Below are 15,388 nucleotides of genomic sequence, written 5' to 3' on the forward strand. Positions count from 1 at the left end.
GGGTGCAAATCACACCCTCAAACCCTATGCTCTTTTCTTTAACAAACACGTGAATGCCCTTACTGTGGCACAAAGAGGTGGGGTAGAAATGCCCAAGAAATATCAAGGACTCATTTGTTATTATGCCACTGCACAATGAACAGAGCCATTGTTCCTACCTGGGCTAACAATGCCTTTCAGACAATGCAAGTGCTTTTCCCAGGGTGTTCTTCAAAAAATGGCAAGACCAAAGCTAGCAGAGGATCGGTGAACAGTTCAGAAAATAAAATACAACAAAATAAAATATAACAGCTAACATTATTCAGAGGATTTTCACACTTGATCTGTAAACGCTCTTTTATTTAATAAAAATAATCATCCATTATAGCAACTTCTGCTTGTGGTTTGGTTTTGTTTTTGTTGGTTTTTTTTTTACATTAAAGCACAGTTTATTTGCTGTCCTCACCTCTTGAGGATTCAGTTCTGAAAATGCAAGTGAATGTAAACACTGCTCTCCAGGCCCCAAGATGCATCCGGGGACGCTTGGAGTTAATTAGAAAGTCAAAAGAGAGAGCAAAATCAACAAAACACTCCCCAAAAGTAAAAAGGTATTTTTAAAGTCTCTTCCTGTGCACCATACAAATCCAGAGAAGGCAAATTCATCTTATACATTCAACTTATACAAACTTCGGTTTCTCCCAACCGTTTCTGTGACTTGTTAGCATTTGATAAAGCTGTTTTCCTAACATTAAAAGACTTGCAGACTCATTTATTGTGATAAATCAAAAGTTTTTCTTATAAATGTTCTCCAGAAAATTATTCATGGCATAAAGATGTTAAATTTGTTCTGTCCATTTTTGTTTTGGGTTTTTTTGCCTTTTTTTTTTTTTAGCACAAAGAGCTGAAAGCCATTTCAGGAAAGAGTGTAAAAGCAGTATTAACTCTCTCTCCTGCTCCAATCTCACAATATTTACACTTAAAAAAAAAAAAAAGCTTAATTACACTATAAAAGAATGGAGAAACTGGCAGTTAAGTTTCCCATTTCAGAGTTTTGCCTTGTATAAGACTGAAAGAGGGATGCTTCCCTATTTCCTAGGAAAGATGAGACTGGCAGGTTAAAAACTGAACTCTTCTCTCTTAATGGAGAAAGATGAACAGCCACTGTGCAAGAACCCCCTCCTCTCTGCAGGAAATCCTGCAGGAGTTAAACCATCACAAATCAGCACAGATGAGATAACATGATATGCAGAGCCCTGCTGTTTGCTTTGAAACATTACCTATTTACAGTTGAGGTGGAGGAAGCAAGTGAGCATGGAACACATTTCAGTGCTGCAGAGTGGTATAATATCAAACGAGATTAACTCGTGGGGAGCTTGGCTGGGTCCCAAGGCTCACGATGCAAGGGAGACCGTCTCCGTTGCCTGGGACATCCCTGCCTGCACAGCAAAGCCACCACTCCATCAGGGTCTGCTCTAATGAGTAACGAGACAACAGTTGCCATCTCAGCTGTATCGTGTCACTGGCAACACAGAAATTAAACAGGAATAGGTATGACATAAAAAACCCCAACAAAATTAGCCAGTCTGATGAGGTCTATGATCCTAAGATTTACAGCCAAAATTAAAAAAAATAAAAAGACAGGAATTTGGAAATGTTAGTAATATTATCAAACTGTCAGGTAGGGGGATGGCTCTAGTTATTCAGTGGTTATGAGTGAGGGGCTTTGCAGGGGGTAGGAAAAGAAAGACTTTTAAGGTATCAAGGATAATTAAAGCATTCACAGTTTCAAAGCTGCTTGCCTTACAAAAATTAAGACATTCAAATTCAAGAATATAATACTGGGTTTTACAAGGGGGTCAAAATTAATTACTTATACAATGGGGGGGGAAGATACAACAAAGTAAAAAAGCCAACATCTCTTGTGTGGCATACTCCCTTTCTGTTGTTCATCTCACAGCGCTGCATGATGTTTGTCTTTAAAGAGTCAAACTGAGCAGTCATGAGAATATCCACTCAGAGATTCTGGCAAAAGAAAAAAAAAGCACAAACCCTAACAAAATAAACCAAGCAAGTCAAAGGCCATCCTCCCCTGGAAAGCCGAATGCCACGGCTCAGACCTCCATTTGCCTGGTGCTCCTCACTGCTGCTGCCCAGTGCTCCCACAGGCTCATCTCAGGTTTTAAAGGCTTCCTGCTCTTGAGCTGAAGGAAACCATCCCATGCAAGCACAGCCCAAGAGAGACACACTTGACACTCGTACAAAGTCTTGATTAGTCCTGCCGGTAGCAAAGGGTCCTTCAAACAATCCTTTTCCTCTCTATCCTGCAGAGGATCCTTTTGAAGGCCCGTCTGAAGTCATGGTTGAAAATGGTATAGATGACGGGGTTCAAGGAGCTATTGCAGTAACCGAACCAGAAGAAGAACTTGAAGAGGGTGTCGGGCACGGAGCAGCTCTCGCAGACGGCCATCAGCGTGTAGGTGAAGAAGAAGGGGAACCAGCAGATGACAAAGACTCCGATCACCACTGCAAGCACAAAGGTGAAGCGCTTCTCCCGGTTCTGCCTGCCTCTCCACCGGGACCCTTTGGTGTTCCTCTCCTCCTCTGTCTTCCTGGGCAAACTGTCCCCAGGCTTAATTTGGCTCAGCTTAGTCTTGGTCTTTCCTCTCGATGGTCTCTCTGACTTCTTACACTGGTTGTTCTCCTGGTGCTCGGAGGAAGAGGTCTCCTCCATGTCTATGCCATTGACCTCTCCCTCCTGCCCACCACTGCCTCCTGCTGCCTTCTCCCCGTTGAGCTGTGCTGTGGCTGGCAGGTCCTCCTTGTCAGTCAAGCCATTCTGCTTCTTCTCGGGGCGCTCTGCCCGCTTGTTCGGCGGGACCCTTGTCCTCCTCTTGGCTATCTGGTAGATGCGCATGTAGACCAGGATCATGATGAGGCAGGGGGCAAAGAAGGAGCCGATGCTAGAAGAGATGATGTACCACTTCTCATCATTGATCTTGCACCCTGCCACCCCCTGGTCAGCCTGCTGCCCACTCTTCTTCTCGATGGAGATGAGTGGTGGGAAGGAGATGACAGCCGAGATGACCCAGACGATGAAGATGATGCACTTGATGCGGCGTGGGGTACGCTTGAGGTTGTACTCGATGGCTTGTGTGATGGACCAGTAGCGGTCCAGGCTGATGGCACAGAGGTGCACGATAGAGGAGGTGCAGAAGAGCACATCCAAGGCCAGGTAGATCTCACACCAGACTTTACCGAAGTACCAGTACCCCATCACCTCATTTGCCAGTGAGAAAGGGATGACCAGCGTGGCCACCAGGATGTCAGCTGATGCTAAGGAGACCAGGAAGAGGTTCTGGGGGGCTTTGAGCGCCCGGCTGGTGAAGACAGCGATGATGACCAGGACGTTGCCAAAGACGGTGAAGAGCATGAGCAAGCCTGCCAGGCTGATGAGAGTGATGGTTGTGTGCAGAGAGTACGGCGTGCCCCAGCCCGGCCCGGCCCCGCTGTCGTTGAACGTCCCATTGGTGCCCGGAGTGGGGTAGCCCTCCTCCTCCTCCAGCTGCCGCTGGTACTCCATGGAGGAGAAGAAGTGGCCCCTCTCCGTGAACGGGCGCTCCAGGTTAAACATCAACCCCGGCTGCGCGGACACCCCCGCCCTTCGCCCCGGCTCCACCCGCGCCGCGCCCGGTTCCGCGCGCGGCTCCTCCGCGTCCTACTGTGCCGCCGGCCGGGTCGGAGCGGCGGGCCGGGGGCTGCGGGGCTGCGGGCGGGCACGGCTCATGCTGGGCGCTGCCGCCGGGACCCCCGAGCGCGGCGGGGCGGGCGGAGCGCGGCCGAGGCTGGAGCTGCAGCCGGCCGCGGCTGCTCTGCTTCGCTCGCCGCCGAGCAGCTTTATAGCCCCGGATCGGGCCGGGGCTGCCGCGTCAGCCCCACGTGGGGAACTGCCCCCGGTGCGCGCACACGCACACACAGACACAGACACAGGCAGAGACACACATGGACAGACAGACACACACGGACACACACAGCCAGACTCGCACACCGCGCACCCCCGCACCCCCGCGGACACGCGCGTCCCCCGCACACGCACCTCGCTCAGCTCTCGCGCCCGCCCGCTCCGCGCACACACCGCACCCTCTCGGCACTGCCTGTATTTGCACACCCGCTCGCTCCCCGGCACCTCCGCGCACACACACGCATCCACTGTCACGCTGTTCCCATCCCACGGTCTCGCCCAGCCCGGCTCTCCGCCCCGCCCGGAGAGAGGAGCGGCCCCGCGGAGCGGGTCCCACTGTCCCCGGGGATGGGCGTGCGAGGGGCGGCTGGAGGCGACCACCGTGCGGCCGCTGCGCAGCCTCCGCGGGCCGGCCGGGAGTGCGCAAAGTCCGGCCGCGAGGGGGTGAAAGCTGCCGGCCCCGTTCCGCGTGTGCGCCGGGGCACGGACGGGCTCCGCTCCGGCTGCCGGTGTGCGGCTGTGCTTGCTGGAAGCCCCGAGGGCAGCGCTTTCCCCATGGCCTCGCGTGTCAGCCAGGGAGGGCTGAGCTGCCGGCCCCGAGGGCGGGGGACCCCGCGGACAGAGGGACCCTGCGGGGATGGAGGGACCCCGCGCACGAAGGGTCCCCGCGGAGCGGGCGCTGCCGGTGGCCCTGGGCAGCGCGGGGGGGCAGTGGCACCTGGTGGCCGCGGCGCCTCACTGCACCCGCCGGGCCGAGCAGCATCCCCCCGATGCAGCATCCCCCCGATGCAGCATCCCCCGACGGCGGAGGGGAGGACGGGGCGGCAGAGCAGCCGGAGATGGGGCAGCCCCGAACTGCCGCGCCGACCCCAGCCCGGCTCAGCCCCGCTCCACGGGCACCCACGGCGGCCCCACGCCACAGCACAGGCTCAGCACACTCGCTCCTGGCAGCCCCCCAGGGGAAGCAGGCCTGGACAGGCAGCTGCCCCGCAGGATGCCCCACGCCTGGAAAGCCTCCCCAGGCGCTCCCCGACATCACAGGGGCTGGCATCACCCACCTCCATGGCTGCATGGGGAGCTCTGTAACAGCAAAGGAACGATAGTGACACTCCAAGTATCCCACCCAGCCCCAACGCTGCCAGCTCTCAGTACGTACAGATCATTCACCTGCAGAGCACACGGCCTCCAGCCCCCAGCCTCTCACTCGCGGCCTCTTCTCCCTCGTTTTCAGATGGTTCTAGTGATGCTCACTTGGTGCTCCAGATTCAGGCTGCTCTCAATTGCCGTGCAGAATGCTCGGGCCAATGAACCAATTTCCTCTGCAAGAGGAAAGCCTTCAGGGAGGAAGGCCTGTCATCTTTGTCCCTATGCCACACACTGTGTTATAAGCCAGGCTCAGGAGTGGTGATGCCCAAGAGAGGGAACAGGAATGGGAGAGACGGGGTCTGGGAGCCAGAGAGCACAGTCTCTCTGACTGGCATAGGGCTGAGTGAGGGAAAATGAGGGAGAATCCCAGTACCTGAGCAAGTGAGTGCAGGGCCCACTGCACTGGTGTGTCTGGGAAAAGGGCAATACGCAGAGAGTAACTTAAAACCTGTAAATCGAACCCAAGATGACTGACATTCCCACAGAAAAGATCTCTACCTGAGAGTAAATGTGATGTACAACCACAGGCTTCACTGCAAGGATGAGAGGACTAAGTCACCTAAGTCTATGGCAAGGACAGGTGAGAGGTCAGGGATGTGGTGGACTTTGTGAACAACTCCTGCCTTCTGCTGTTTGCAGGGGACTGCTGTGCTCTGCAGGATGTGTTGCTCTGCTTGGCAGAGAGTCTTCCTCGGGTAAGGAATCTTCATCACTCTTGGCAGAAGCGTCCTTGGTCACTGCTTGGGTCGAAGGACCCAGACAGGGTCATGCAGGCCATGCCCTGCCTGCATGATCAACCCCTTCTGGGACGAGTTTGGTCTCAGTTCCAACAGTTCACCTTCGCTAAGACCACCAGGGACTAAGACGCTTTGCTCAGACCTGGGATGGTGCCTTTCTGGAAACACCCTGCCTTCCCCCCATGCTCCCTGCATTCCCCAACACAGACAGAATGCCTTTAAAGATTTAAATAACAAAGCATGACCAGCTGCCTTGATTTTCTGTCTCTTTTTGTAGCTAGACACCCTCGGTCTGCCTGAAGCTAAACACAGCCAACAACATTGCTCCTGAGCCACCGCATGGCAAAAGCAGCTTTGATCAGTTCAGTTTGCTGGGACAAAGAGCTTGAGGAGAACACAAGGCCAAAGGCTTGAAGGAAAGGGTTTGTCCCAGAAACACCTCTAGAAAGAGAGTTCTCTGCAAGTGGGGAACAGCTGGGATGGCATTGTGTTCATCTGAGAGGGGGAGAACACCTGCCTCATCAAAGGCACTTTCATTGCCACCATTGTTGTGCATGTGACATCTCTGTGATTTTATTGACACCAGAAGTACTCAGCACTGTCTGCAAAGCGACTCAGTAATGCTAAGTCTCCCCTTGATTTTCTCTGCAGGTTATCTCATGGCTCTGCCCAGTTTTGAGATGAACGCTGGTCAGAAACTGCAAGGGCTGGCAAGCACCCTGAAGATCTCACGTGACAACCCGTGGCACACCTTGTCCTACAGGACAGCTGTCTTTACAAGTCTGTACCATGCTTGATGATAATTTGTAATATTCATAAAGCCTCAACTCCCAGAGTCCTGGGATTAGGCAAGAAACTTGAATTTTTAGCCTCTGGAAGACTGTAGAGAAAAGTTTCACAGGGACAAAAAAACAGCTAGCAAAGAACACTTTTATATCAATTCCCCAGCATTTGCATCCAGACACTCAATTTTTGCATACGTGCTGCTGACAGAGTTAATATGAGTTTTAAGACTCCGCAGATCAAACTCAGTTGACAAGTGCCTGACAAGATAGCCCAGAAAACAGCCTGTTCTCTGCAGCATCCCCCATCAAAGACCTGCAGGAGCCTGCCCTTTCCCCAGCAAGCAGCCTGGTTTCTCAGCAGAACCCCACAAGGAATCGGGCTCACCAGACAAGGGGGGATAGCCTGGGTGCACACTAATGAGTGAGGCTGAAGGCTGTCAAGCCTCCTGTGATGGCTCCCCCTCTGCCAGCTGCCATCCCAGGAGGGCAGCAGTGCCCTTTCCGAGGCACTGCGGCCAAGTTCGCATTCAGCACGTGTGCCTCGAGCGCGGCCCCCGCAAACAAACTGACCTTTACAGCTGGTTTCAGGTCATTAATTAGGCATGCTGCTTCCATGTTTATACATCTCTTCCACTCCTCGACTCCAGCATCGCCTCCACCGGAGGGAACTGGGACCATCCTCCCCTGTTCCCTCTTGGGGACAAGGAGCTGAGAAATGTTCATGCAGTCTCAGAGTTGCTCGCAGCACGAAGCAAATCACATATGGAGAGACAATCTCTGGAAAGAATCGCTATGGTAATAAGGCTGCAAAATGTGTGTTTTGAGCAAGCAGCCCCAGGAACTGTTTATTTCCAGAAGAGCAGTGAGATTCTGGCAGGGGAAAATTTAAAAAATACTGGTGAGGGACCAAGGCTTGCTTTTTAGACAGTCTGATTCAGGCCTAAAGAAACTGGACAAACCTAAGACTATGTCAAGATATGGCAGCACAGACTCCTGGGGGGACCACATGAAAGGGACAACCACTGGAACAAGGTGCACAAATTATTGCTCAGCAGAAGCTCTCAAGAGCAACTTGACACACGCATAGAAGAGGGAAGCCTTGGAGCTGTGGTTCTGCCCACCCGGAGGTAAACAGCAGTCACAGTTTGCTTTGTGTGAGGTCTGTGATTTGCAAGGATCTCAATATTTGCATATCAATGGCAGGAAGCCCTTGTTGTAGCTGTGTATTTTGATCATGCCACTGGGTGTATCTGAATGTATCAAAGCAGGGTGTCTTTCTGGAGGATTTGCCTTACTAACTCTTCAAGTTACCCTTTGGAGCAAGGCACTGAAATCCCATGGCTTGTAATACCCTGCGGACTAATGACTGAGTAGCCCTTCACAGCAGCTTCAAGTTGGTCAGTTTTCCTGCAGGACAAGCTGGCAGAGATGCACCCAAGTCACACAAAAAAATGCTTTTCACTTTTACTGTGTTAACCCCAGGAGCAGAAACACCATAGGAGCTATCAGGGAAGAGGCACAGACAGTCTGCAGGCAAACCTGGCTTTGCTGGGTATATGATGTTGCCACTGCAAAGTAATGCAGCAAGCACACCATCCATTTCCAGGGAGATGTTTCAAATGTTGTGATTCCTATTTCCCTTCTATTCCTAAATTAAATTCAAAAACTGTCTCGTGTGGCCACTCCAGCTGCTTTGGGACCCCAGGCACTTTTTCCCCTACACACATTCAGACCCACAGCCCTTCCATTCCCCACCCATGCTGCACGTGAGAGTTGGGGTTTGCTCTCTCCATAGATCTCACAGCAATAGCTCCTGCAGAGCCAAGCATGTTTTTCAACAGAGTTTTTCTGAACTCAGCTGCTGGATGTACTTTTCCAAGTTATTTGAATAAATCAGTAGGAAATGGATAGCTGCAGCAGTGGTCTGTGCTAGCACCTAATCCCCTTGTGAGCAGGGATGCTGCCGTGGTATCAGATGTTCAGAGGGAAGGAAAGGAGACACATTGAATATTACCTACAGTGGCAGTTCTTCACTCCCCCCATCTGCAGACAGCTGGCTCAAAACAGCACAAGATGGATGCTGTGTGACCACCTGCTCCTCAGGTGGTTTTTTTGCAAACAACTTGAAAACTCTGCTGGCCTTTCCTCTGCCTTTCGGGTTGCCTGCCCTGTTTGGCAGGATTTTTACTACCAGATTTGATTGCACAGCCCTAAACCAACAGTCAAGAGAAACATTTCCATGCTACAGATTATAGCGTGGCAGAGTCGGGTGAGGCTGACATGGGGACGGTGCTCCTGCAAGCCTCCAGTTTATTTATTCAGTATTCTCCCTCTTGCTTCTACCTGGTGTCACGGTGGCCTCTGGAACATAAAAGGCTCGTTTCAGCACTGGAGGAGGAGCGATGCACAAGAAACCTCTCTGGCTGTCTGCATGTTACTGGCATTGTGCCCCTCAGGCACTTCAATGCCTATGGGAGAAGAGAGAGTGAAATGTGCATTTTCTCTCTGCAGCACCCACAGATACACACACACACGTACCTCTGTGCCAAGCACAAGGCGAGTGTGTTTTTATGCAGTATTGTTTTCTTTATTCAGTTCCCTGTCTGGGAATTCTCCCTCCTCGCTGCATCCTGCAACATGGCCAGAACTAAACACCAGGGGGCCATGCCTCAGTGCTGGGGAGCAGCTCCATTCCCCTTCCAAGGCTTCCCAGCATGCCAGCTCGCACAATAGATCCCACTAAAATTAGCCAATAACAGTGGAAACATAGTAAAAAATAAACCAAACCGTCTATGGACCATTCCTAAAATACTACAGGGACCTTCCATACCGCTCACTATCAGTTCCTTGCTCATTGCCTCTCATAAAACCCTGTACTAGACTACAGTGGGCTTTTCCATACCTATAGGACCACATAGCCAAAACACAGAGAAAACACAGCCAAATCCTTCCAGCCCTGGCCAGACCTAGGGTAAGTGATACTCCCCAACCTGCAGCACCGCTCCTGCTTGGAGCCTTGCTCCTGTGGGCACTCCCTTATCTGCTCCTGTGCAAAGGCTCCCCTCAGCAGCAATGCCCAGCTAGAAATAACCAAGCCAGAAGCACTGCCACACTCCTAGAACAAGGGCAAGCAGGTCAGTATTCCAGCCAGTCACAAAGGCAATGGCTCTCTAAGCCTGCACTGCAACAGCTTGCCTCAAGAGGTGGTAGATGCCTGGTTCCTAAAAGTGTTCATGGCCAGGTTGGATGGGGCACTGAGCAGCCTGATCTAGTTGAAGATGTCCCTGCTCATTGCAGAGGAATTGGATTGGACTAGGTGACCTTTAAAAATGCCTTCCAACCCAAACCATTGTATGATTCTATGAAAAGTAGGTCATCCTGGGCATGCAGAGTGGCACCCAGGCTAGTACTCAGCAGAAAGGTTGGGCACCTTATAACCTTCCCTAAATGAAACCAATCAAGTTTCTGCAGCTCAACAAGTTACTCTTCATAAGCAGAGTCAGCGTACTGTTTAAGACAAAATTGAGACTGTGTCCCTTTAAAGCATTTAATTTCCCAGCTGGGAGACGCTGGCATTCAGTTACTCAGCCGAGGAGTAACTCATTCCTTCAAGCTCTACTCCCCAGTGTCCAAACATGTGCACCTGCCCTTTCCCTCCCCATTCTTCACCACCTACATTGCTACCTCTGGGCCAGGGACTGCCATCAGCAGCATTCATTCAATCCCTCTTGCGAAGGCAGGAGAGCCCCAGGTGAGCTGTAATTCTCTGGTCCATCACCCATCCCCAGCAAACTCCTCCAGCACAGCCAGAGCAAAGCTTCCAGTGAAGCAAACAGCTCTGAAAAGACAGGGCACAATAGAGAGCAGCCATGTAGTGATTGCAATTCCCACCTGCCAAGGTGTGGGTCTCACAGCAGGTTCAGGTCCTCATGGGAAAGGGGAAGCAGATCATACACCCTCTTCAAAAAACAGGCCAAAGCAAGCTGCTACAGCAGGAGACAGCTTTCTGTACGTCCCTGGATCACACAGGTTTGCCATCTGTGTCTAGCACAGCTTGCCATGTCTACATCAATGCAGGGTGTCAGCACTGGAGTTAAAAAGATCAAAGAGTCAGGGTGGCAGCAGCAGTTCTTGAAGGCTGAGCTGTGTAAAATGTCCAGGGAATAATTGCCTGAAATTGCCGGGTTCCCAGAAAGCAGAGCACGTCAGCGTGGTTTCACAGGGAGGGAGGCCGCCGGGGAACACAGCGAGACTTCCTGTGTTTTCCCTTATTCCTTACTTCACCATCTAGTGGCAAAAGCAAATAACACTGAGGAGCCATCCAGGAACGGCAGCGGCTCTGGAAGGAGATCGCACTTTGCACCAGCTCCTCCTGCTTAGATCAGCTGCCTCAGCTGGGGACATAGAGGAGGACGCAGGCAGCATCCAGAGCCCTGCAAGTCCCCCAGTCCTAAATCCTGGCCCTGTATAAACACTCCTCTGCACAGGCTGACTCCCGTCCCAGAGAGATCACTCTGCCCACCCCATGCCACTGTGTCCCTGCTGTCCCCAGCCCAGCTGTAGCCCCCAGGCTCCTGTAACTTCTCCCCCAGGCAGCAGTTCCTCCTCCCCCCGCCTATCCTCAGAATGGCCCCAGGTCCCAAGGGGACAGTAAGTGGGGAAAACCCAGGTCTCCTGGCAATCAAACCCAGCACAGGCTGAGCCAAGCCCCCAGAAAGAGATGTCATGGTGAGCAGAGCCCTTCCAAGTTGAGGCTTTTCCTTCCCCACCTCAGCTGAACTGTTAACCAGGGCTGCAGTGAGTAGAGGAAAAAAGGGTGTTGGAAAGGGACACATATCTCCAAGGAAAAACCTTCACTGTGGCCTCAGTCAGGTGTTACGAGTGCCTGAGGTGCTGGGGAGAGTTTGCCTTCATCAGCTTTCCAGAGCTGCTTTCTCCCTTTGCTCCCCCTTTGCCATGAGGCCATGGCAAAGGGGAGAGTTCCACTAAGGCCAGGCCTCCTTCCCACATCCCGGCCACAATCCACCCCCTTGGACATGGCAGGAATGCTTGCACACGGATCTGCTCCATGTGAGGGAAGGAGAAGGCACCTGTCTCTGCAAGGGGACTACCCAGAATGGGGAGGTCACAGTGGGTTCAGCCCCCACAGCCGAGCCAAGTGCTGCCCCATGTTTGAACTCCGGCTGGTCCATGGTCCAACACCTTCCTAGCCTGTGTGGTAATAGCCAGGCGAGCCAAAACCAGAGCAAAACTATCTTCATGTGGTGGGTGCAGGATGAAAGGTTCTTCTCTCCAGGGCCAGAGTTTCCACCTTCACAGTGGTTTGCAGATTCTGCATCCATCATCGTTACTGCGCTCATTCCCACACTGCCTACAAGACAATTATCCCTACCCAGATTGCACAGGGACATTGCAGATTGCAAGGCACAGTCACAGGAATATTGCATAGGGATATTACAGATAGCAAGGTACAACTTGTTTTTTCCCTGAGAGGCTCAAATTAAGTTTAAACACCAGCTTTTGATGTATTTGCTTATTCAGCACTGCCAGTTGCTTTTCAGCAATACAAACTGGCTCTCTCCCCAGGAAACATTTATCCTATCTGGGAATCAAGGATGGTAATGCATAATGAGGACAAAGCACTTAGAGAAGGCAGGCTGAGTGAAGCACTATATCTCCACTTGCACTTTTTCAACTCAGATTTTCCTTTTCCCTGGAAGCATCCTAGGTACCAAGGGAAATTCCTGCCATACAAAATTCAAGAGCAAAATAATCCATGTCATTCCCTGAAGCGTAACAGAAAACCGAGCACGTCAGCAAGCATTAATCTCTGCTGCTACAAACTCTTACTTTTTTTTCCCTGAGAAGTCATTTTCAACCCTGAGCAGAACAACAGCAGAAAATTCTTCTGCCACAACTTTGTCTTTGCACTCTGATGAAGGATACAGCAGGTCAGTGCTCCCATCAGCACAGGACGCCATCCCCATTTTCACAAAGCTTGATGTCTTTAACACCCTCTGCCGCTCCAAGAACAACTGATGGGAGCCATGGCTGAGGGAAGGGAAAGGAGGAATCTCTGCTATTTCATGTACATTCTGCTGTTCAGCTTGTCAGAGCCAGTGAAACGCAAGGGCAGGAGAGCGAGAGGGAAAGCAATCTCTGAGAAACACTGGAGCTCCCCTACAAACAGGGAGCACTGAACCCATCCTGAACTCTTTCTTTCCACTTGTTGAGGCCAAGCCATTTGCTGGGCAAAGACCACAAAGGGGAAATTGCCATACAGTATCCAAGCACTTCCAGAGGTGTAGTCCCAGTGCACTCAGACACGCACAGAAAAATAGAACAACTGAAATCTCGGCACCCTTTCATTCTAGCTAGGCTATAAATATTCCCCAAATCTTCAGAAAGGCAGCTCACTGCTACTGCAACTGGCTTTAACTGACAGCACCTCAAAACAGTTTTGCTGAGAAGCCCTTCTGATCCACCAGGCACCCAGCCACCAGGCTCACGTGCTTCCTTAGGGGGGTTTCCAGTGTCCCTAAGCACTGGGACACTTTGCCAGGCCAGCAAAGTCCTCTGGAGCTGAAGTCACTGAAGATCACCATTGATTCCTCACTACAATCCAATTTCAGTTTTCCTTAAGCAGAGCAAAAGACAAGAATGGTAAAAAGCAATTGTGGCAATTTAAACAAATCTCTTTTAAAAATGTAAATTTTTAAATGTTTCTGGGGAATTACATGTCTGTATGAAATGAGAATGTCATTTTCTTATTAATACTTCACTAACAATTTAACTGTGGGAGCATGTGGGTTTTCCTAAAGCAGAAGTGATGAATATTATGAAGCATTACACATATTTCAGAACTCTTTATCGGACTGTTAAGCATTTTGTGTCACTTCAAAAATTAAACCATTCATCCTTATTCCTAAATGGTTTGGAGCACAGATTGGCCACAGAATTGTCATTTAATCAAACTTCATTCCCTTCCGAGTCTTGACATGTACCCCAAGCCAAATCTTTTATCTGGCAAGTACTCAGACATCAATCCCTTTACAGGGACTCTGAGACATGATGTAAAAACCTGGCTGTGTCCAAGGAGCCAACAGAGAAGCCGTACAGCAAGGCACAGCTGTGCCATGTGCAGCTGATCCATCTTTTTTATTTTTCTCTCCCAGCCATCTGTTCCCAAATCCTGTTTTTCTCTTGGTGTTTCCATTCTGCAGTAGAACTGGAGGAAAGGGGCTCATAACCAATACGAAGCAAGTTCAGGAGACTTGGCTGCACCAACAGGTACATGGGGCAGAAGTCACCGGTCCTACACCATCTTTTTGCTCTCCCTGCCTTCCTCCACTAACTTCAGCTCAGCACAGTTTGTGAGGCACAGGGGTGAGATACCTGGCTGCTGGCAAAAGAGGGAAATCTGAATTAAGAGAGCTGACAGTAAGAGCACAAGTGGAGAGGCTGTGATCAGATGGGAGTTGAAGAGCTCACAGGGGAAAAAGAGGCAATGCTAGAAAAGCCCCCCTCTCATGGGGGATTCTGCTACTTCCAGATATGGTTCTGTTTTAAACTGACTTCAGCCCTCCCCAACTTTCAGAACACTTCTTCAGAAAAAGCAGCAGCCCGGCCTCAGGACCATCCATCTGGTGGAGCCACAGACCCAAGAATCTTGGCTGTGCTCTCCTGACTGCCGGGCTGTGCCTGGAGCTGCAGCCTGGGCTACCAACAGCATCAATCAGGAGATGCTGGCCCCAGAGTACCACCCACTCTCCACTTGGTGCAATTTGCTTTTAGGGAATTTCCTCCAGTGCCTTTCAGTCTTTCCAGGCAAACCTCTGACTCCCTGGTGCTGCTGGGACTCTCCCCTGGTCCCCCACATCAGAACCACACGGCACTGTCTGATGCGGCTTTTTGGGCAGCTGGAAATGCCTGGCAGGCCTAAAAAGAAGTGCTTGACTTAGAGATGATTAAAAAGCCTGAAATCAGAGCTGCCTTGCTGACCAGCAGCTCCATACCTAGTTGAATTTCTTGCCCACTGCTGCTCTGGCAAGGACAGATAATTCTAAGTTAGCTGTAACTTCCCCCTCAGTTAACATTACTTGGCATGGACTAAAAACGATGAGGGGCATCCAAAAACCTTGGGTCATATGGAGAGAAGAGTTTTACTGCACTGTCCTTACCACGGCTGTTTTCAAACACCATCTTAAGATTTTCAAGGAAAAAATGTATTTCCATTAAAACTGACCACATGAAGTTTGTAAATCCCTTCAGGCAGCACAGCTGTAATAATGCAGGACAGAATGCAAACCAGCTACTACTAGGTCAAGCAAAGCCAAGAACCAAACTACAGCAAATTAAGGATTCATGATGAGTCTTAACAAAGAAATACTTAAGTAATAGAAAGGAAAAAGAGGAAAGAGCTTTTAAAAGGAACACTTGTGCGCAATTTTGCAGATAGCATCTTACTTGGAGGCAGTGGGGTAGATGGATCTCTAAAGACTCTTAAAAGGTTTTGCAGTGGAAAAAAACAGTTGCAAGGCACACAGTCAGATCATTAACTGTGCAGCCCAGGCTGCCAGCTGCTCACTCAGAAACTCCAGATGGCTCCTCCTCTAAAACATCATCATTTGATCTTTGTAATCAAATTATCTCCCACTCTTACAATCCGAAGTGAGGCACAGAGTGAACGAAGAGATGATGTATTTTATTTGACTGAGATGGATTGCAAAAATGAAACAAATTAGCTTTCAAGGCACTCAGCCTCTTCCAGTATCAAAGCTAAC

The 15,388-nt window shown here is 50.7% G+C and overlaps 1 protein-coding gene across 1 annotated transcript; it reads right to left on the minus strand.

Annotated features, from left to right (window-relative positions):
* Positions 1-318: 318 nt before the first annotated feature.
* On the minus strand, positions 319-3,703 carry ADRA2A (adrenoceptor alpha 2A). The gene has a single exon (XM_032116815.1). The coding sequence runs from the start codon at positions 3,608-3,610 to the stop codon at positions 2,276-2,278; it is 1,335 nt and encodes a 444-aa protein (XP_031972706.1). The 5' UTR covers positions 3,611-3,703; the 3' UTR covers positions 319-2,275.
* Positions 3,704-15,388: the final 11,685 nt, after the last annotated feature.

Source organism: Corvus moneduloides, chromosome 8, assembly GCF_009650955.1.
Source record: "Corvus moneduloides isolate bCorMon1 chromosome 8, bCorMon1.pri, whole genome shotgun sequence".
Lineage (NCBI taxonomy): Eukaryota > Metazoa > Chordata > Aves > Passeriformes > Corvidae > Corvus > Corvus moneduloides.

Bases quoted from the DNA above. Each gene is read 5' to 3' on its own strand.
- ADRA2A (XM_032116815.1), bottom strand. From the start codon at position 3,610: ATGTTTAACCTGGAGCGCCCGTTCACGGAGAGGGGCCACTTCTTCTCC.